The sequence below is a fragment of the Amblyomma americanum genome, chromosome 7 (genome assembly GCF_052857255.1).
Source record: "Amblyomma americanum isolate KBUSLIRL-KWMA chromosome 7, ASM5285725v1, whole genome shotgun sequence".
In the NCBI taxonomy this organism is placed as follows: Eukaryota; Metazoa; Arthropoda; class Arachnida; order Ixodida; family Ixodidae; genus Amblyomma; species Amblyomma americanum.
In genome coordinates this window covers 115898886-115913912 of record NC_135503.1, presented here as the reverse complement: position 1 = coordinate 115913912, position 15027 = coordinate 115898886, and the positions used below count along the sequence as shown (strand labels likewise).

Genomic DNA, 15027 nt, shown 5'->3' with positions numbered 1-15027 from the left:
CTGCAACGTTCACCGCCTCTTTTTTGTGTGACGAGCTGCTCGTCACTGCTGTCTTGAAACAGTTGATCTGTGGTTATGAGGCGAGGTGTTCGGTACAACTGCTGAGGGGTGTGGCTGAATTACTGCTGCCACTGCCACTGTCAGTCAGCTGCCAATAAATCGCACTCACTATGAATGACCTAGGCCAAGGCGGCTGGAACGAGCTCCCTCTAGCCAAACACAAACATCATTCAGCGTTTCAAAAACGCCCATTTAACGCCACTATAAGACTTGGCAATCGTCTGAAAAGCAAGAATTGAATCATTCTTCTGAAAGAGTCTCGCCTCGCAGCACCTCATCGCTTACGTGTATTACATATCGTAAAGGCGTCACCTCCACACCCGTGTTTCGCTGCCCAGCGGGTGCGAGCGGCGACCAACGTGCTCTTGACAACGATCAAACTGGATCTCAGTACACAACGCCGCACATGGAGGGCTTCGTTTTCAAACGCCCTGCTTCGCACTGCACGTAATAGCTCGGGGGCGAAATTTCGCCACCGAATCCCGCGGATTTCGGTGCGGGCTCGCGCGGGTGGCGTTCGCTCGGTCTACAAGGGCCGTCGCGCGCCCTATCCCCGGCCGGCATCGCTTAGCGGAGGGGCCGATCTAGGTCGGCGAGCCGGGGAGCAGCAAAAAAACTCCGGGCGCGCGGGTGAGCCGGCCCCCGCTACGTGGCCGCACGGCCGCTTAACGTCCACGCAGCCGAGGCTTATATATCGCGCACATAGTGGCGAAAACAAGAAAGGCATCGGCACGAACTGCAGCGCCGAAGATAGAAGAAGAAAGAAAGGAACGAAAGGCAGAACCAAGAAAGGAGTGGACCCTGAAAAGAGGCGGCAAAACGGGCTAAAGGCGAAAGAAAACGCGCGGTATAAAGAGAGAAGAAGAGGGGAACAGTCGACTGGAAAGGCCAGGCACGCGCGAATAACAATCGCGCTGTAACCGAGGCGGCACAGGTAGGCAGGCAGGTAGGCCTGTGAAAAGGCCACATGTTTCTTTCTCTTCAATTCAATTTTTTTTTTCAGAAGGCGAGAAACGGAATAGAATCGTATCAGGACGGGGCAGAAAAGCTCGCGAAACGCGAGCAAGTACAAGTTGGCAGCCTCGAACCTCGTGAACTGGTTATAGGAAACTGACCCGGGAGTCCCCGTCGACGTAAGAACAAGAGCAAAAACCACACGCACGACACGGGAGCAGAGATAGTATTATAAACGGGCTGCGTTTTTTGGGTGCGTGCGCGCCTCCTGCACGGTGTGTTGCCCTCATAGCTTCTCCGTGGTGACCAGCGGGCGCTTCGGTTCTGACCCAGAGATTAAGCCGCGTAACCTAGAAACGCATCCGGGTATGTAGTCAGGGCTGTTTATTTCTCGTTTTCGTTGGATTTGCGGGGCAGCGGATTTCCCAGCCGTTGCTATAACTGCGAACATGCTGCTTTTAGCACAATAACCAACGTGACTCAGGCACAGGCGACCTTGGATGCTGCGGATGGCGATGGGGAATGTGAACTGGAAAAGTCCAGTGGAGAAAAAGCGAGGTATGCTTTACGTTGTTGCTTAAGGCAGTTCAACTTCCGGTCATTCGAAGTAGAAACCTTATTTGGTCGATTCCGAGATCACTAACCGCGCCGTGGTTAGCAAATATACCAGAGGCAAGGTGCAAGCTTTCCAGGGAGTCTATATAAGAAGAAACACGTGTCTCGTCGACGAATATGCGTGTACGTTTCCTTCCCAGATGTGATGGGAAATGATACGCTCAGACAGGGCGTCCATGAAGACGCTGCTTCACGTACAGTCTTTGTTAAAAGTTTGGAGTCCACGGTGACAGTGGCTATACAGCCGGAGCTCTGCTGAGCAGCTTCGCTGTCATCACCGTTGTTTGTGGTATCGAAAGCGCGCCAGAAGTGGAGGCATGTCTGTCTTTCTCTCGTGCTCTTGCTCGTACTCATGTCTCGCGAGGGCTTCATTGTCACTGCGCTGTCGCCTTACCTCAGGCGCCATCGACTACACCTTTCACGTACGGGATCGTGGTGGTAGGAGTTCTTGGCACAGGATAGCTACAGACAGAGGACCTTGGCAGAGAGAGAGCTTCTGGTGTTCTCCCCGCCGGAGCGAATGTGCTTGTCTGCGTTCGTTAACGCCACCATATTGAATTCATAACACAACACACAGATAATGCGTTCTACTCAGCCTTCATATTGAACCAATGTGTTGCTTGACCCTGTGCATGGTCACATCATCAACGTTGGAAGCCTTGAGCCACACTATCTACCTCTGTCATAATCCAAAATGAGATAACAAAATAACAGCGCTAGATAACAAAGCCGACATGACTCATGCTGAGTTTAAAAGGGACACAGAGGCCACTATTTTCCCGGAAATGTCTTTTTTATATCTTTTCGTTATTCTATCGAAAGAAGAGATGAGGTCCGGGAACGATGCGTGATCCAAGGTGTGGTCCAAGCGAATCCGTGCCAGAAAGAATAACAACCCTCTAAAAGCGTCCATAATTTCGAAGCGGAAGCTTGCCAGGCCAGTCTGGTTCGTCGCGCACTGTCTACATTTGGGCCGGTGAACGAAACAGTAAACGAAGAAAATAGGCTTTCAACACACTGAATCATTTGTGCCATACGTCCTTTTCGGAAAAGTGATTTCACCGGTGTGAAGCTTTAGTGATACAGGTGTAACTTACTGTTCCCAATGGGATCTTGCGTTCAGCGATGTCAAAATGTGGTCCCAATCCTAAATGTAGCGATCGTTCATCATGGGTGGCGCACTGGGCTTCCGGGTCTGCCGTGAATCCACCCAAAGCTTAGAACCCGGAAAAGAGCTTTCTTTTCACAATTAACTTGCACCACCGCTTTGCTCAGCACAGGCAGGCACTACAGATGCAATTTTAGGAACGCAAACTACATACGGTTCGGCAAGCAAAACAATGAAGCCACAGGACAGCTCGCGCGTGACCTGCGTAACATATACGAAGCAGGAGCAACAGCAAAACGGCGCACCGTTGCGGTTTACACCCACACAGGAATAAAGCGGCCGCACCGCAAGCCACCTGCGCGCGCAGTATTATTCAGTCATGAAGCAAACATCAACGACCTCCGACTCTCGGCGTTGCGTGTCAGACAACACACACGCGTACATCGGCGGCGTATAATGAGCGCTCGCTTGCTTGCTTCTCACTGCGGTTACTTGCCCGCTTGAACGTTTCTTCTCTGGTGTGGTTGCTGTGTTACTTTGTGTCTTTTCTCAAGAATGTGCTCTTTGTATTTCTCGCAGTGCACACAGACTACTCGACTATTATAGCACTTGCACACGTGGCCTTCGATGCTTTCTGCGCCGTCTCGTGACAGCGTTTGCCGCTATCAACAAGCGACGCGATAGCGGTGCTAAAACCGCTGCTCTCGCTGATCACCTGCGCGCGCGTCGTGTTACGGGCTGTTATGAGCCTTCAACAACAACGCGCGAGCCAAGCACTCAAGTGTTGTTGCTATAGTATACCTGTGACGTCAGTATAAACACGGCGTCCGCTTGCGCGTGGCGAGAGCACGCGTTCTAGCTAGACGGCGCGGTACATGCGCCTTCTTCACTACATCTACTCAGAACATGATCTCCACGCTGCCTGGGTTAATATGCGAAGTTATCAAAAGCCACGCATGAAGTCATGGTCTGGAAAGAAAAAAAACACAGTTTTGGCACATTCGTGCTACCGGTTGTACTTGAGAGAAAGCGTCGGTACACACGTTATTTGACATCCATTCCTGCAGCAGACTTTGCAATAAAACGATGTCAATGCCCTGTCTAACAGTGTGCTTCCACTAAAATGGAAGCTTTAGCGCCTTGAAACCTCAGCCCAAGTGTTCAAGTTTTCTACCGCCTTGGGACCGTGTGTGCATGTCCATAACTTCATGCCGTTGTGCGCCCGGCTATACAATGAACGCCAGAGTGCTGGGAGAAAGTCAATCGCCAAACGCGATTGCGTATACACTCGCATTCAGTATAAACTGCAACGTACCAGAAGTGACCGTACCACTGTCTTTGCCACATAGTAAGAGACTAACCATGATTCATACCGGTCGGAGTCCTACCGTCTCTACTGGCAAATAAGCGAAGTACGTTTCACCACCCCCTAGCTCGTACAGCATTGTGACGCAAGCTGCCACTGCATCTTGGTTGTTGCAAGATACACTGAGCGCACCTATACGCGCGGGATCCTGTGGCGTTTGTGCCCCTGATCTCTAGTACCACATTCCAAGATTTTTACGTACAGAGTGCAGCTTCATTAGCCTGTTCTAATTAATGCCCATTAGGGAAGCCTTACCGAATCCGGGTGATACGAGCTCGCCTTCGCCGGCGGCCGTGACATTGCCGGAGCAAGTAAACGCGCGGCTGGCGGAGTGTCCCTGATGGCGGACCAATACCGGAGCTCTCCGTATCTCTAATGCGCACGGCGCGCGTGCTCAGCGAACAGATTCGTCTGGCAGGATACTTATCGCCCCCTGGGCGCACGCCAGCTGTCGGACCCAAAAGCCGCAGGTCTTTAGCTAACAGAGATGGATGCAAACGCGCAAATGACAGCGCGCAGTACATATATAGAGACGAGCTGACTTCTACGCAGCATAGAAAATGTCGGATTTGTGGACGTCAGGCGAGACTAATGCACATTTCGCATGCGTGCCTACTGAGCGGAACCGCGACAAGTTCATCTGTGGTGCCCTCACTAAAATGGTTTATAGACTGTGTATAGACTTCTTACAGCCTGTATTGCTTTCCTATAGACATTTCTTTTTGTCAATTCATAGTGCATATACTTCTTATAGACCGTAATGCCTTCCTACAGATATTTCCTTTTGTCTATTCCTAGCCATAGATTGCCTATAGACAAAAGTCTACTAAAAGTGTATGACCATAAGTCTATAGACTCTGTATTGAGTTTGTATTGCTATAGACTAATCTATAGGATTTGTCAATAGAAAGTTTACACACTTTATAGACAACAGTCTATGGACAGCTTATAGACTGTCTAAAGAAATTATTGAAAGCGTGCCCCCAAACGCGGAGCAGCATTTTCTTCGAGTGCTTTGTTCTAAGCCCTCGTTTGATTTCGCGTGCCTCAGATGACAAGGAAGATTCTTTGCGTCCCTCCTATTCTAAAAGTTTTCTCTTCTTATTCTTAATAAACACCACCCCGCAAGCAGATGCACCATAATTGAGTAATATTGCGGATTGCCTTTCTCGTGAAAAAAAGAACTGAAAACTAGATCTGTTTGTTGAGAACGAAGCCACTCGCCATTTCAGGTGCGCCCTGTTCACCAAGTTCTCCCTATTTATCGGACACGCTGTGCGGAATATACTTGTTCATATTCTGCCACATTCGTTCCATAATCACCAGGTCACACTGACGCATTGTACTGTGGAAACAAGAAGCTACAAAGGCTGACAACGTTCTTGTTCGCTGCGCTGACAGCAGCCTCAAGTGTTCTTCCCATACTGTAGTCGGCTTCCAAGTAGACGTTGAAAGCGATGCCCAAGAGGACCGTTTATTAGCGTTGTAGTAACTACGTACAGGTCGTGTACGGACAACCTGTTTGCACCAGCAGAAAAACACCGACCGACCAAAAAAAAAAAAACATCATTCGATATTTCAATAGTGTTGAAACACCATCGCTATGCTTCACGTAAGGAAGTGCGGTAAAGTTAGGCATTGATTGTATGCATAAAGCTAAAATTGAATTCCCAGCGGATTAGACTGCACAGAGTTGGAGGAAGGATTGGTACTCCTCAAGTTAGTCCCTCCGGGGAAGTGTGCTTTCAAGTGGCGTAAAATATATCGCGAGGAGTAAATGCGCAGAATTACATGAAATCGCAATAGCAGGATGTAATTTAGCTATAACTTTAGCTCCTTAGGAAATTGGCCGTCGCAATAACATCAACGCTAGTTTACCGTACTAGTCCTCTAGCAAACCGACCGTGCTCGGCATCTGCATGCCGGAACTTCGTGGCGAAAATCCTCGACGCAGCCACCTTTGTGGACGAGACAGTGCGACTGCAGTGCCATCACAGCACGGGCTCGAAAGAAAACCTGTCGGAGGAGGAGGCCTAATTTAAACGCGTAAATTCACGACGCGAACGAAATGCGATGCTCCCTTCACTTAAATATGCACCGAGTGGACGGCTGGCCGGTGTGCGCCAGCGTCTTTTCCAATCGTTCGTGAGCGGTATTCGAGATGAGCGTGTCGACAAGCTGTGAGGTTAAGAAAACAGCGGTTTCGTCACCCACGTGTGGTGCGTTGCATCATATGTTGCTTCCTCATTTGCATGAATGCATAACACTGAGCCTGCTAGACATCTCGCTTTTTTGCCCTGCACGCACAGACAATGCAGGGACCCTCGTCGTGACTTGAAGCGTATTAATTCGCTGCGTATAGACTTGCGATAAACACACATTGCTCTTTACTCCGTCTTCATCTCCCGTGTGTCAGGTTGTGGCATAATTATCATTTTTTTGCGTAAACTGCAGAGTTGTAGCACCGTTTTGATAAACTTCGAACGTAAGTCGGTAAGCTATCTCTCCTCCTCTCATCTTTCTTCTTTTCCTGCGGGGGGGGGGGGGGGGGGGGGCACTTTTTTTAAGGAAACCTTAACGTGTGTGACGAGCCAGTAAAGACTTAAGGGATGTTTACCCAGATGCAGACAAGAAGGTTGCCGTCTGGATTGCCTACGACAGAGAATAGCAAATCCTTCACGGATTTCATAAAAAAAAATTCGACCATTCAATACGCAACTTTTCACTAATTTATTGTGTATCCTCTTAGGACATTAAAAAAATTACAAGATGGAAACTAGGCCATCATTCTGTATATACACAGCTGCTGCGAAGCACAGCGTAATGCCGTTATTTTTAACGGGAAACTCACGGTTCAGGGGGGGGGGGGGGGGGGGGCGGGGGAGGAGAAGTGATTCTAAATTTCAGCAGCGAGATTCGATTGTGAATTCGACACGCTATCCTGTTAAGTGAATTTGAAAAGCGTTCGGAGCGCCTCGATTACGTCTCCGACTGTGCGGCAGCGCTGAGAGAACGCGCTCGGTTCCCGTGGCCGCCGTTCTATCCGGGTCGCGGTATACGAGAGAGCACGGCGCGCGCCTGCAGCCCCTCCAGATGGATAGTGGATCGATATGCGGATCGCGTATTGGGGCCCCGCACCAAGCGTAGGAAGGGGGCAGCCTTGAAGAGAAACTTTTCTCAAACCGGCGGTCTTGCTTCCAGCAGTTCACTCCTGCGACGTTAGGTGACTCCCTTTTTTTTTTCTCTATTCTTCGTTTCATTCCCCGTACTTTCTATCTGGGGACCCTAACTTCTTTCCTCGCCGCAGCGTTGTTTCCGAAACGAAAGCGGCTACCAGCCGCGAATGAACCGCGGACATGAGATGTGTGCCGATTACATGCAGTTCTCGGACGCGTGAACCGCACATTTGTTGTCCCATTACGCTGTCCACCATGTGGCCTCGAACTGGATGCAATCCAAGTGGGCTGGGGCTCGAATTGGAACACCTACCCGATCACGGCGACGATCTACAAAATATAAATGGACAAATAAACTCGCCGGGTGGGCGTTCGATCCCAGCGTGACACTTCCATTCTGGGAAGTATCGAGTGCATTTGCAGTGAGCGAGTCGAGACGGGAAGATTAAAATGGCGTCATCATTAGTGTACGCGTGCAAAAGCGAAACTAAGTGAAAAATGCTTACTCGAATCAACGCACCGGTTTTGCGTAACTGTGAAAATATAACGCACATGTAAGTGAAAAAAGTACCTTCAGGAGCACATTCATGCCACCGGGCATATCAGCATCACAAGGATATGTTTCATGAGACGTAAGGGTAACATAAAAAAAAAAAACTAGAGTAACCGAGAACATCACTGCAAAACTGCGCACTCGTTTACTTCAGATCCATCGTTACTGGAACAAACTCCTCTCTGCTTTCGACGAGCCTTCACGTAGTTAACCGCGACGAACAATCTTACGCGGAGAGTTCCACTCACCCAGTAGCAGGACGACGGCTGTGAGGCAGGTGGTATCCATAACTGAATGCACGCGGCGGCCGCTAGGGAGCTGCCGCGCACGGGGTTGAGATGGAGAACAACAAACCGGCGTCTCCGCGGAAAGATTTGCCCCGAGTCAAGCCAGAGTCGCACGGCTTCTCACAGCGTTCTAGTCCGACAGCGACTGCTTTTCACACACAACAACACGGGCCGGCTGCTCGCATCCAAGTTAATCCCTCCGCTCGCATCCGGGCGTTTCTGTCAGACGCGGAGAGCACTCGCTGCCAACATCCGAAGCGTCACAGCGCACAAAGCGGAATGCCCGGACCGGTGCCTCTCTTCTCCCCTCGAGCCGCCGGGCCTGTTTGACCGGTAAGCAACCTCATTGGCCGTTGCCCGTGGCAACCGGGACGACGCTCACTCTCTCATTGGCTGCTTCCGTGCCGGTCGTCTGCTCGCAACGTGGTCGCGCGGTCGGTCGCCGTCGTCTGCTGCTGCTGCCGCCGCGTTTTGTACGCTTTGTTTCTTTGCAACGCCGGGGCCGCCATAGCAGGGTCCGGTCGCGCGCTACTCCCCTTGCCCGTGCGCTTGTTTTCCACTGGCCGACGTTCCGGCCTACCCCTCCGACCGAGGGTATCGATTACACACGGACGGAACTCGGGTACAAAGAAAAAACACAAACTGGCAGGCGGCTTTTTTGGCGCTCTCCGTCCGACGCAGTGTTCAGTTACCGCGAGCAGCGGCCACTATCGGCTTTCGCGCTGTGTTTGCGATCTCCAGCGGCCTGATGCGCACGTTTTCTCTTCGGAGCACTTTGCGCTCGGCCGAACCTTCACTTCAAGCACGCAGTTAGGGTCGCAAGTCCGCCAAGGTTTTTCTGCTTTTTCTCTTCCTTTTCTTGCACCCTGGTTCCAAGTTTTAACGGTTAAGTGAGGCCGGCCTATTCCTGGAACAGGGAGCGGCCCTGACGAGTAATAAATCCTTCCATCTGGTTTTCCACGGTCCCTGAGAAAGCTGTGCATTCTTGAGCTCTTTTGACCCGCGAACCACTTGCAAAACATTAAAACAGAAACAACGCATCACGCTATCCTTGTGGAAGCTGTGGTATCCCTCAGGCCCGAATAGCCCTCAGCCGCCTCTTTCGTACAATGCAACAGAGTTTGAAAAATGCCCTTGATCTTTAGACGCGAATGAGAACGAAATTGGAGCGGCTTAAGGGTCCTAATGAGTATTCTCAGTTTTGACTAGAAAGGAAGTTCCGTTCTACAAGGTGACGGTGTGGTCTACGAGGTGACAGTCACCATAGGAGGCAAGCAAAGAGAGAATGCATTCTTTGCTTCTCCATATAAATAAGTGAGACTAACTTTCAGCATAATAAACAAAAGCAATGAAACATTACTTGGCAGTAAAGTACTAATAAGTATATAAATCTGTATTCAAAAAAACATACCCCTCCAACGCAAAGAGACACGACATATCAAAACGAAATTTATTTACCATTCAATGCTGGAAGCTGCCGTATTTCATTTTTTTTACAAGGTAAACACCAGTTTTGTTGTAATCAATCAGGGTGTTGGCAGGGTAAATTATAATTTATTTTGATTGGGCAACTGGTTCGAGGTGTTCCGGAATTCCCTTTTTTTATAACAGAAAAAGTAGGCTGCGGTGCTACCTTTATTTTAACGGTGATAATTCGAGTGCGAACAACATTCTATTATCCTTAACTTTACGTTTGAAGGCAACATTTAACATGTAGCTGATTTTGTACCGGTATAATGTGAAAGTAAGTGACTGGTATATGGGGAGGTGTAAAGTATTCTGAGAAAATTTTTCTGGAGTATAAATATTTTTCGGAAATTCGTACACGCCGTTGTACTCAAAACCAGAAAAAGATAATTAATTATATGAGCAATAAAATTCACTATAAATGGAAATGTTACTTCGATTATCAAATACGTTCTATAGTGTGATATTACGGCAACTAAACGAGCAAACTGAGTAAATATAGTCTGGATGATTATAACGAATCATGATTTTAGAGAAAGCTACTCTAAGAGTTTTAATATTTGCAATTATTGCCAGTTGTTGAACCGCATATATTCAAATCACATGTAACTTAATTGTTTTGGATAATAACATGTTTTGGGTTAGTAACGTTTGCTTTTATTAACGTTATAAGCAAAGAGTTTTCCTTGTTTTCAAGTCTACGTTAATCTGGAACTGGTAAATATACTGGCACCATCCGCATTTAGGGCATATTTTCGAGCCGCAAAGATGTTTTTAAGATTAGTAATACAAATATTAATAAACGGTGGACGCAGAATGCAGCCCTGAGGAGATCCTCTGATAATGCATAGTTTTAAACCAGACGGACAAAAATAAATTTTAAAAGCAGAGGCTGATCATTCAGCTATGACTGCATGAATGAATTCCGATGAACGTTGATTAATTCCATTGATTTTCATTCCAGGTCTTTATGTAATGTGCAGTGATAATTACTGTCAAATGCTTTGGAGGAATTGACATAGACATCAAGTACGCACACTGGTTCTTCGGAATTGATATAATATAAAGTTCTCTCTGCTCACGTAACGCTTATTCCATACGTCTGTTTTTATATGTTCTCACTTCTCCGATGAGACAAATGTTTTTGATGAAGTAATGATGGTTTCAGACACACTCTTCTAAATCACCTGCGAATTCCTCGAATACAACGCACATCAATATTCTTGAAACCGAAAAATCTTATATTTGAAAACGGCTCTTCCTCTTTCGTACTTTATGCAGTGGCCGGGAACACTTCGACGTCGACTCTTAGCTTAAATAAGCCTCGATCTACGGTGCTGCTGCTTTTTTTTTCTCGTTTCCTGGCCAATCAGGCTGCGCTACGTGTGATGTTGCGGTGATTAGTGGTGGTGTGACATTTCTTGGTCAGGTAGGCACAACCAACCGCCTACAGCAGTACTTTCATTTCACACAACTAGACGCCACCAAGCTTTGATAAAGACGAGTTTCATTTTGCATAATACGAAATCAAACACAAAAGTTTCACTTAAACAAGGAAGTCAATGAAACGAAGTTTGCAATGCAGAAAAAAGCTCATGCCTCTCACCCAGTCCTCTTGCAAGGGGCATGCGATAATATAAACATATTATGAGGTTTATGACAAGTAATAATGTCGCATTTAAATGTCCATCACTGTCGTTATTTAGCTAACTGCCGCACTGAGATACAGCCTCTTGCTGGTGAGAAAAAATGAAGACAAAGAATATTTTTGCACTTAAATAAGTGAGACTCACTTTCAGCATAATAAACAACAGCAATGAAAAATTACTTGGCAGTAAAGTACTAATAAGTATATAAATCTGTATTCAAAAAACATACCCCTCCAACGCAAAGAGACACGACATATCAAAATGAAATTGATTTACCATTCAATGCTGGAAGCTGGCGTATTTCAACCGTTTTATCGTACCTGCCGCAGCCAGTGCAGATTGCCTAGAACTATTTAAAACACAGGTGTTATTTATATCGGTAATTTTCTGGTCATATTTACATCAAAAGGAAAACATTCATCTATGCATGTTAATTAGGCCCAGTTTAAGCTTGAATGGCTGCTGGTCAGCACCCTTTTCTAACGTACTCTGAGAATGAAATGCTGAATGCACAGTGACAAAAAAAAAATAATAAAACCTTGTATTGAGGAAGCTTCGTAAGATGTACACAGCCTTTTGTTAAAAATATCGTTGCAATTCATACTTAATGTACCATTCCGAGTGTTCTTTCGCCCCGTTGTTTCCGTGCCCACGCCCGTTCAGGGCAGCGGTGACAACTCATGCAATATGTGTACGGTTGGTGAAAAGTTCCCAGGCCACGCGGTCTGCTTTTGAGCGGCATATCTTGCCACTTATGATATAACAAAAAGCATATCAAGGTTCTTAGAGGTGAGAATGGTACGTGGGAATTAACGCTGGGAACCTTTGACTGGCCCTGTATTTTCTTCACGCTGTCCCCTATTAGCGTTTTCTTCCATGCACAAAGTTGCTAGATCTCTTCAAAAACAAGTGGTATGGATATAGAGTAGACACTAAAACATTGCTGCCTGCCCGAGTTTGTTAACTCAACGATGCCTCGTCCCGAAAAGTTTTCACCCTTGCTAAGAAAAAGCAAAAGATCACGTTGAAGAACCCTGAACTGCACTTCGGGCTTTGGTAAAGTGGGATAGTTTTTGGGTTCAGGTTGTCCAGTGAGCTAGCAAGGATACCCGCTTTTATTAACTGGGTACCTGTGTGTGTGTGTGTCTATCAGACTTTTAGAGCCCCTTCTCGCGCTCTTTATCAATACATTGGAGTCATATCGGTCATGAAGAAAAAGGAATAATGACCTGGTCATCGCTGTAAATACTTGCAATATAAGCGCATAGTTTTCACCGCGACCAAAAATGCAAATCTATTTGCATTCATCTAAAGCTGCAGATACATCTGTAGCCTCGAGCAGCTCGGATCAACGCAGTGAAAGTAGATATAAAGGCGCCAAAGAACCACACACTCAAGAGAATACGATGGGACAGAAAAAAAAAAGAAAGGTCCCGTTGACTTGTCTTGTGTGCGCGTGTACTTTTTGACGCCTATAAATATCTACAACGAACAGTTCCCAAATCGCCCAACAAGTTCTAAACGAACTTATACTCTGCTAACAAACGTAATGAGGAGAATAGGCTTGCTCGACATTTCAATACATACATTGATTTTCAGAAGCGTTGAATCAGCCGTTCAGCCGGCTTTATTTAAGGAAAAAAGAAACACGCGCATGGTGTTCACGCCCATACCTTTTGGACTTTACCACCATATGGCGACATAAACTTGAAAGGTGTTTCTGCGCTCTTCAAGCCCTCTCATTGGTATACTTCGTCGTCTTTGTCTTCGTGTTTCAAAGTATACGGCTTTGAATCCAAGCGTCACTGAAATACCACAACATAAAACGGCAGGTACACACTCCGTTTACTTTGTAAGTGTTTCTCGTTATTGCATATTAGCACTTCTTTGTGGAAAATAAAGCTTGTATGTATGTATGTATGTATGTATGTATGTATGTATGTATGTATGTATGTATGTATGTATGTATGTATGTATGTATGTATGTATGTATGTATGTATGTATGTATGTATGTATGTATGTATGTATGTATGTATGTATGTATGTATGTATGTATGTATGTATGTATGTATGTATGTATGTATGTATACTTGTCTTTTTTTTTCTCCGTCAGCCACGCAGAACCAACCCGCCCGCACGAAGGGAACCTTTGAAACTTGTGATACTGTTAATAAGTTTCTCTGAATTATGTTTGGCTTAGTTTGTATCCTGTTTTGAGAGCTTCAAGCGTTTTTAAGCAACCTACGTGCTTAATATGCACGGTCCACTGCTGTGGTGAAAACTTTAATATACGCAGGGGAGTTTAGGGCACGCAGGCCCTAGACTACACTGCTGTCTCTTCCATATCGGCCTGCTGGCCCGACAAGCAAGTCTGGCCGTCTGCGCGCTTGCGCTGCAGAAATCGAAGCATACACTGAAATAGCGTGAACGAACCGCGCACACAGCAACAGCGTCATCGGCTCAGCATTTTTGAACGGCGAACTATCCTAAAATCGCTGCCTTCGCCAGCATCAGACGTGTGTACGGCATTCGGCGCACGAAAGGGCACCGCACAGCCTTCGGGCAGCAGCCCGACGCTGATAACAGCGTCGGGGAAACGGGGAAATGTGAGAGGATGACGGTGTAAGCAGGCTTAGTAAGTTGCACTTGTTGCGTCGTAGTGCTCGATTCAATAAGCTAATGAATATTACCCATCAAGGAATGCCAGACACGATGCCTTGTGGTTTCTTTTCTCTAATGTGAACATGTGCGCACACAAATACCGCATGCCTGCCGCCTCAAAGGACCACTAAAACAGCTTGGATGGTTACGCACAAATCCCCTTTTTATTTCATCAAAACTAAGCGAAGCAGTGCGCTTATTCAACACAAAACAAACGCGCCTGAGTTGAGTCAGAAGACTGCTCGAAATCGCAAAGGTCCCCATCGTCGAGGAGGGAACACCTGGCGTGAAGAGAGGGTAAGCTTTGGTGTAAAGGCTCAGACTTTCTGCTCATCAGGCCGCACCCACCGCGTTTTGTACTTGCACCTACCGAAGGGGGGGTATGACTCGACCTATATTGTCGAAGTGGGTTTATTCAGCATCCGAAGCAGTTACTGAACCTGACCGTCTGGCGTCTTGATTAGCCCGGCGGGTTGTTGTTGAAAACAATTTATTGAACATAGAGCATCAGTAGGTGGGTCCCACGTACACGTGTCCATTGGTGCCTTTGGTCCAAGTGGCGATTTTTGATGCGCAGAGCCCAAGTCGGTTAGGACAGCCTCCTGCTGGGCAGTTTGGGGTTCGGTAATTGAATCAAGGTCTTGGTTGCTTTGGAGCTCCCATATCAGATGAGAAGCTGTTCCTCTGTTGTCGCAATGCGGCCAGTTTGGCTTGTATATCGTAAGGTACCAGAGGTGAAGTAGATATGGTGTTTTGGCTAAGTTGATTTGTATGCTACGTTAGAGGTGGTCGTATTTTTTAAACTGCTAGGCGGATGCGAAAATTTTGTCTCTTGTGTAGTGGCTAAGAATTGTATCTATGCAATGAGTGGTGTGGTATACCACATTAGTGATCCCATTGCGAAGGTGCTCGGGGGAGTTCTGGATCGTGGCTATTTGAAAGCCTTATTACTCACCACAGATTCATGTTTCGACGTACAAGCTATATTCAGTCTATTAAGGCGGTTCTTCTGATAATCTTAATGGAGAGGTTTGCGAACCATCCTTTGCCGTTATTTCTGCATGCTGCTTGCGACTCCGATAAAAATGTTGCGTTTGGGTTTGCGTTAATAGCCAAGACAATGGCGGCCC

General features: G+C 47.0%; 1 protein-coding gene across 1 annotated transcript in view; it reads right to left on the bottom strand.

Moving 5' to 3' along the window:
• Positions 1–8570, bottom strand: part of LOC144099503 (uncharacterized) — a 127621-nt gene extending 119051 nt beyond the window's left edge. Inside the window, exon 1 of the mRNA XM_077632856.1 lies at positions 8081–8570. Coding sequence (XP_077488982.1) covers positions 8081–8120 — 40 coding nt within the window. The 5' untranslated portion in view covers positions 8121–8570. The remainder of the gene's footprint in view (positions 1–8080) is intronic.
• Between the last annotated feature and the right edge of the window lie 6457 nt (positions 8571–15027).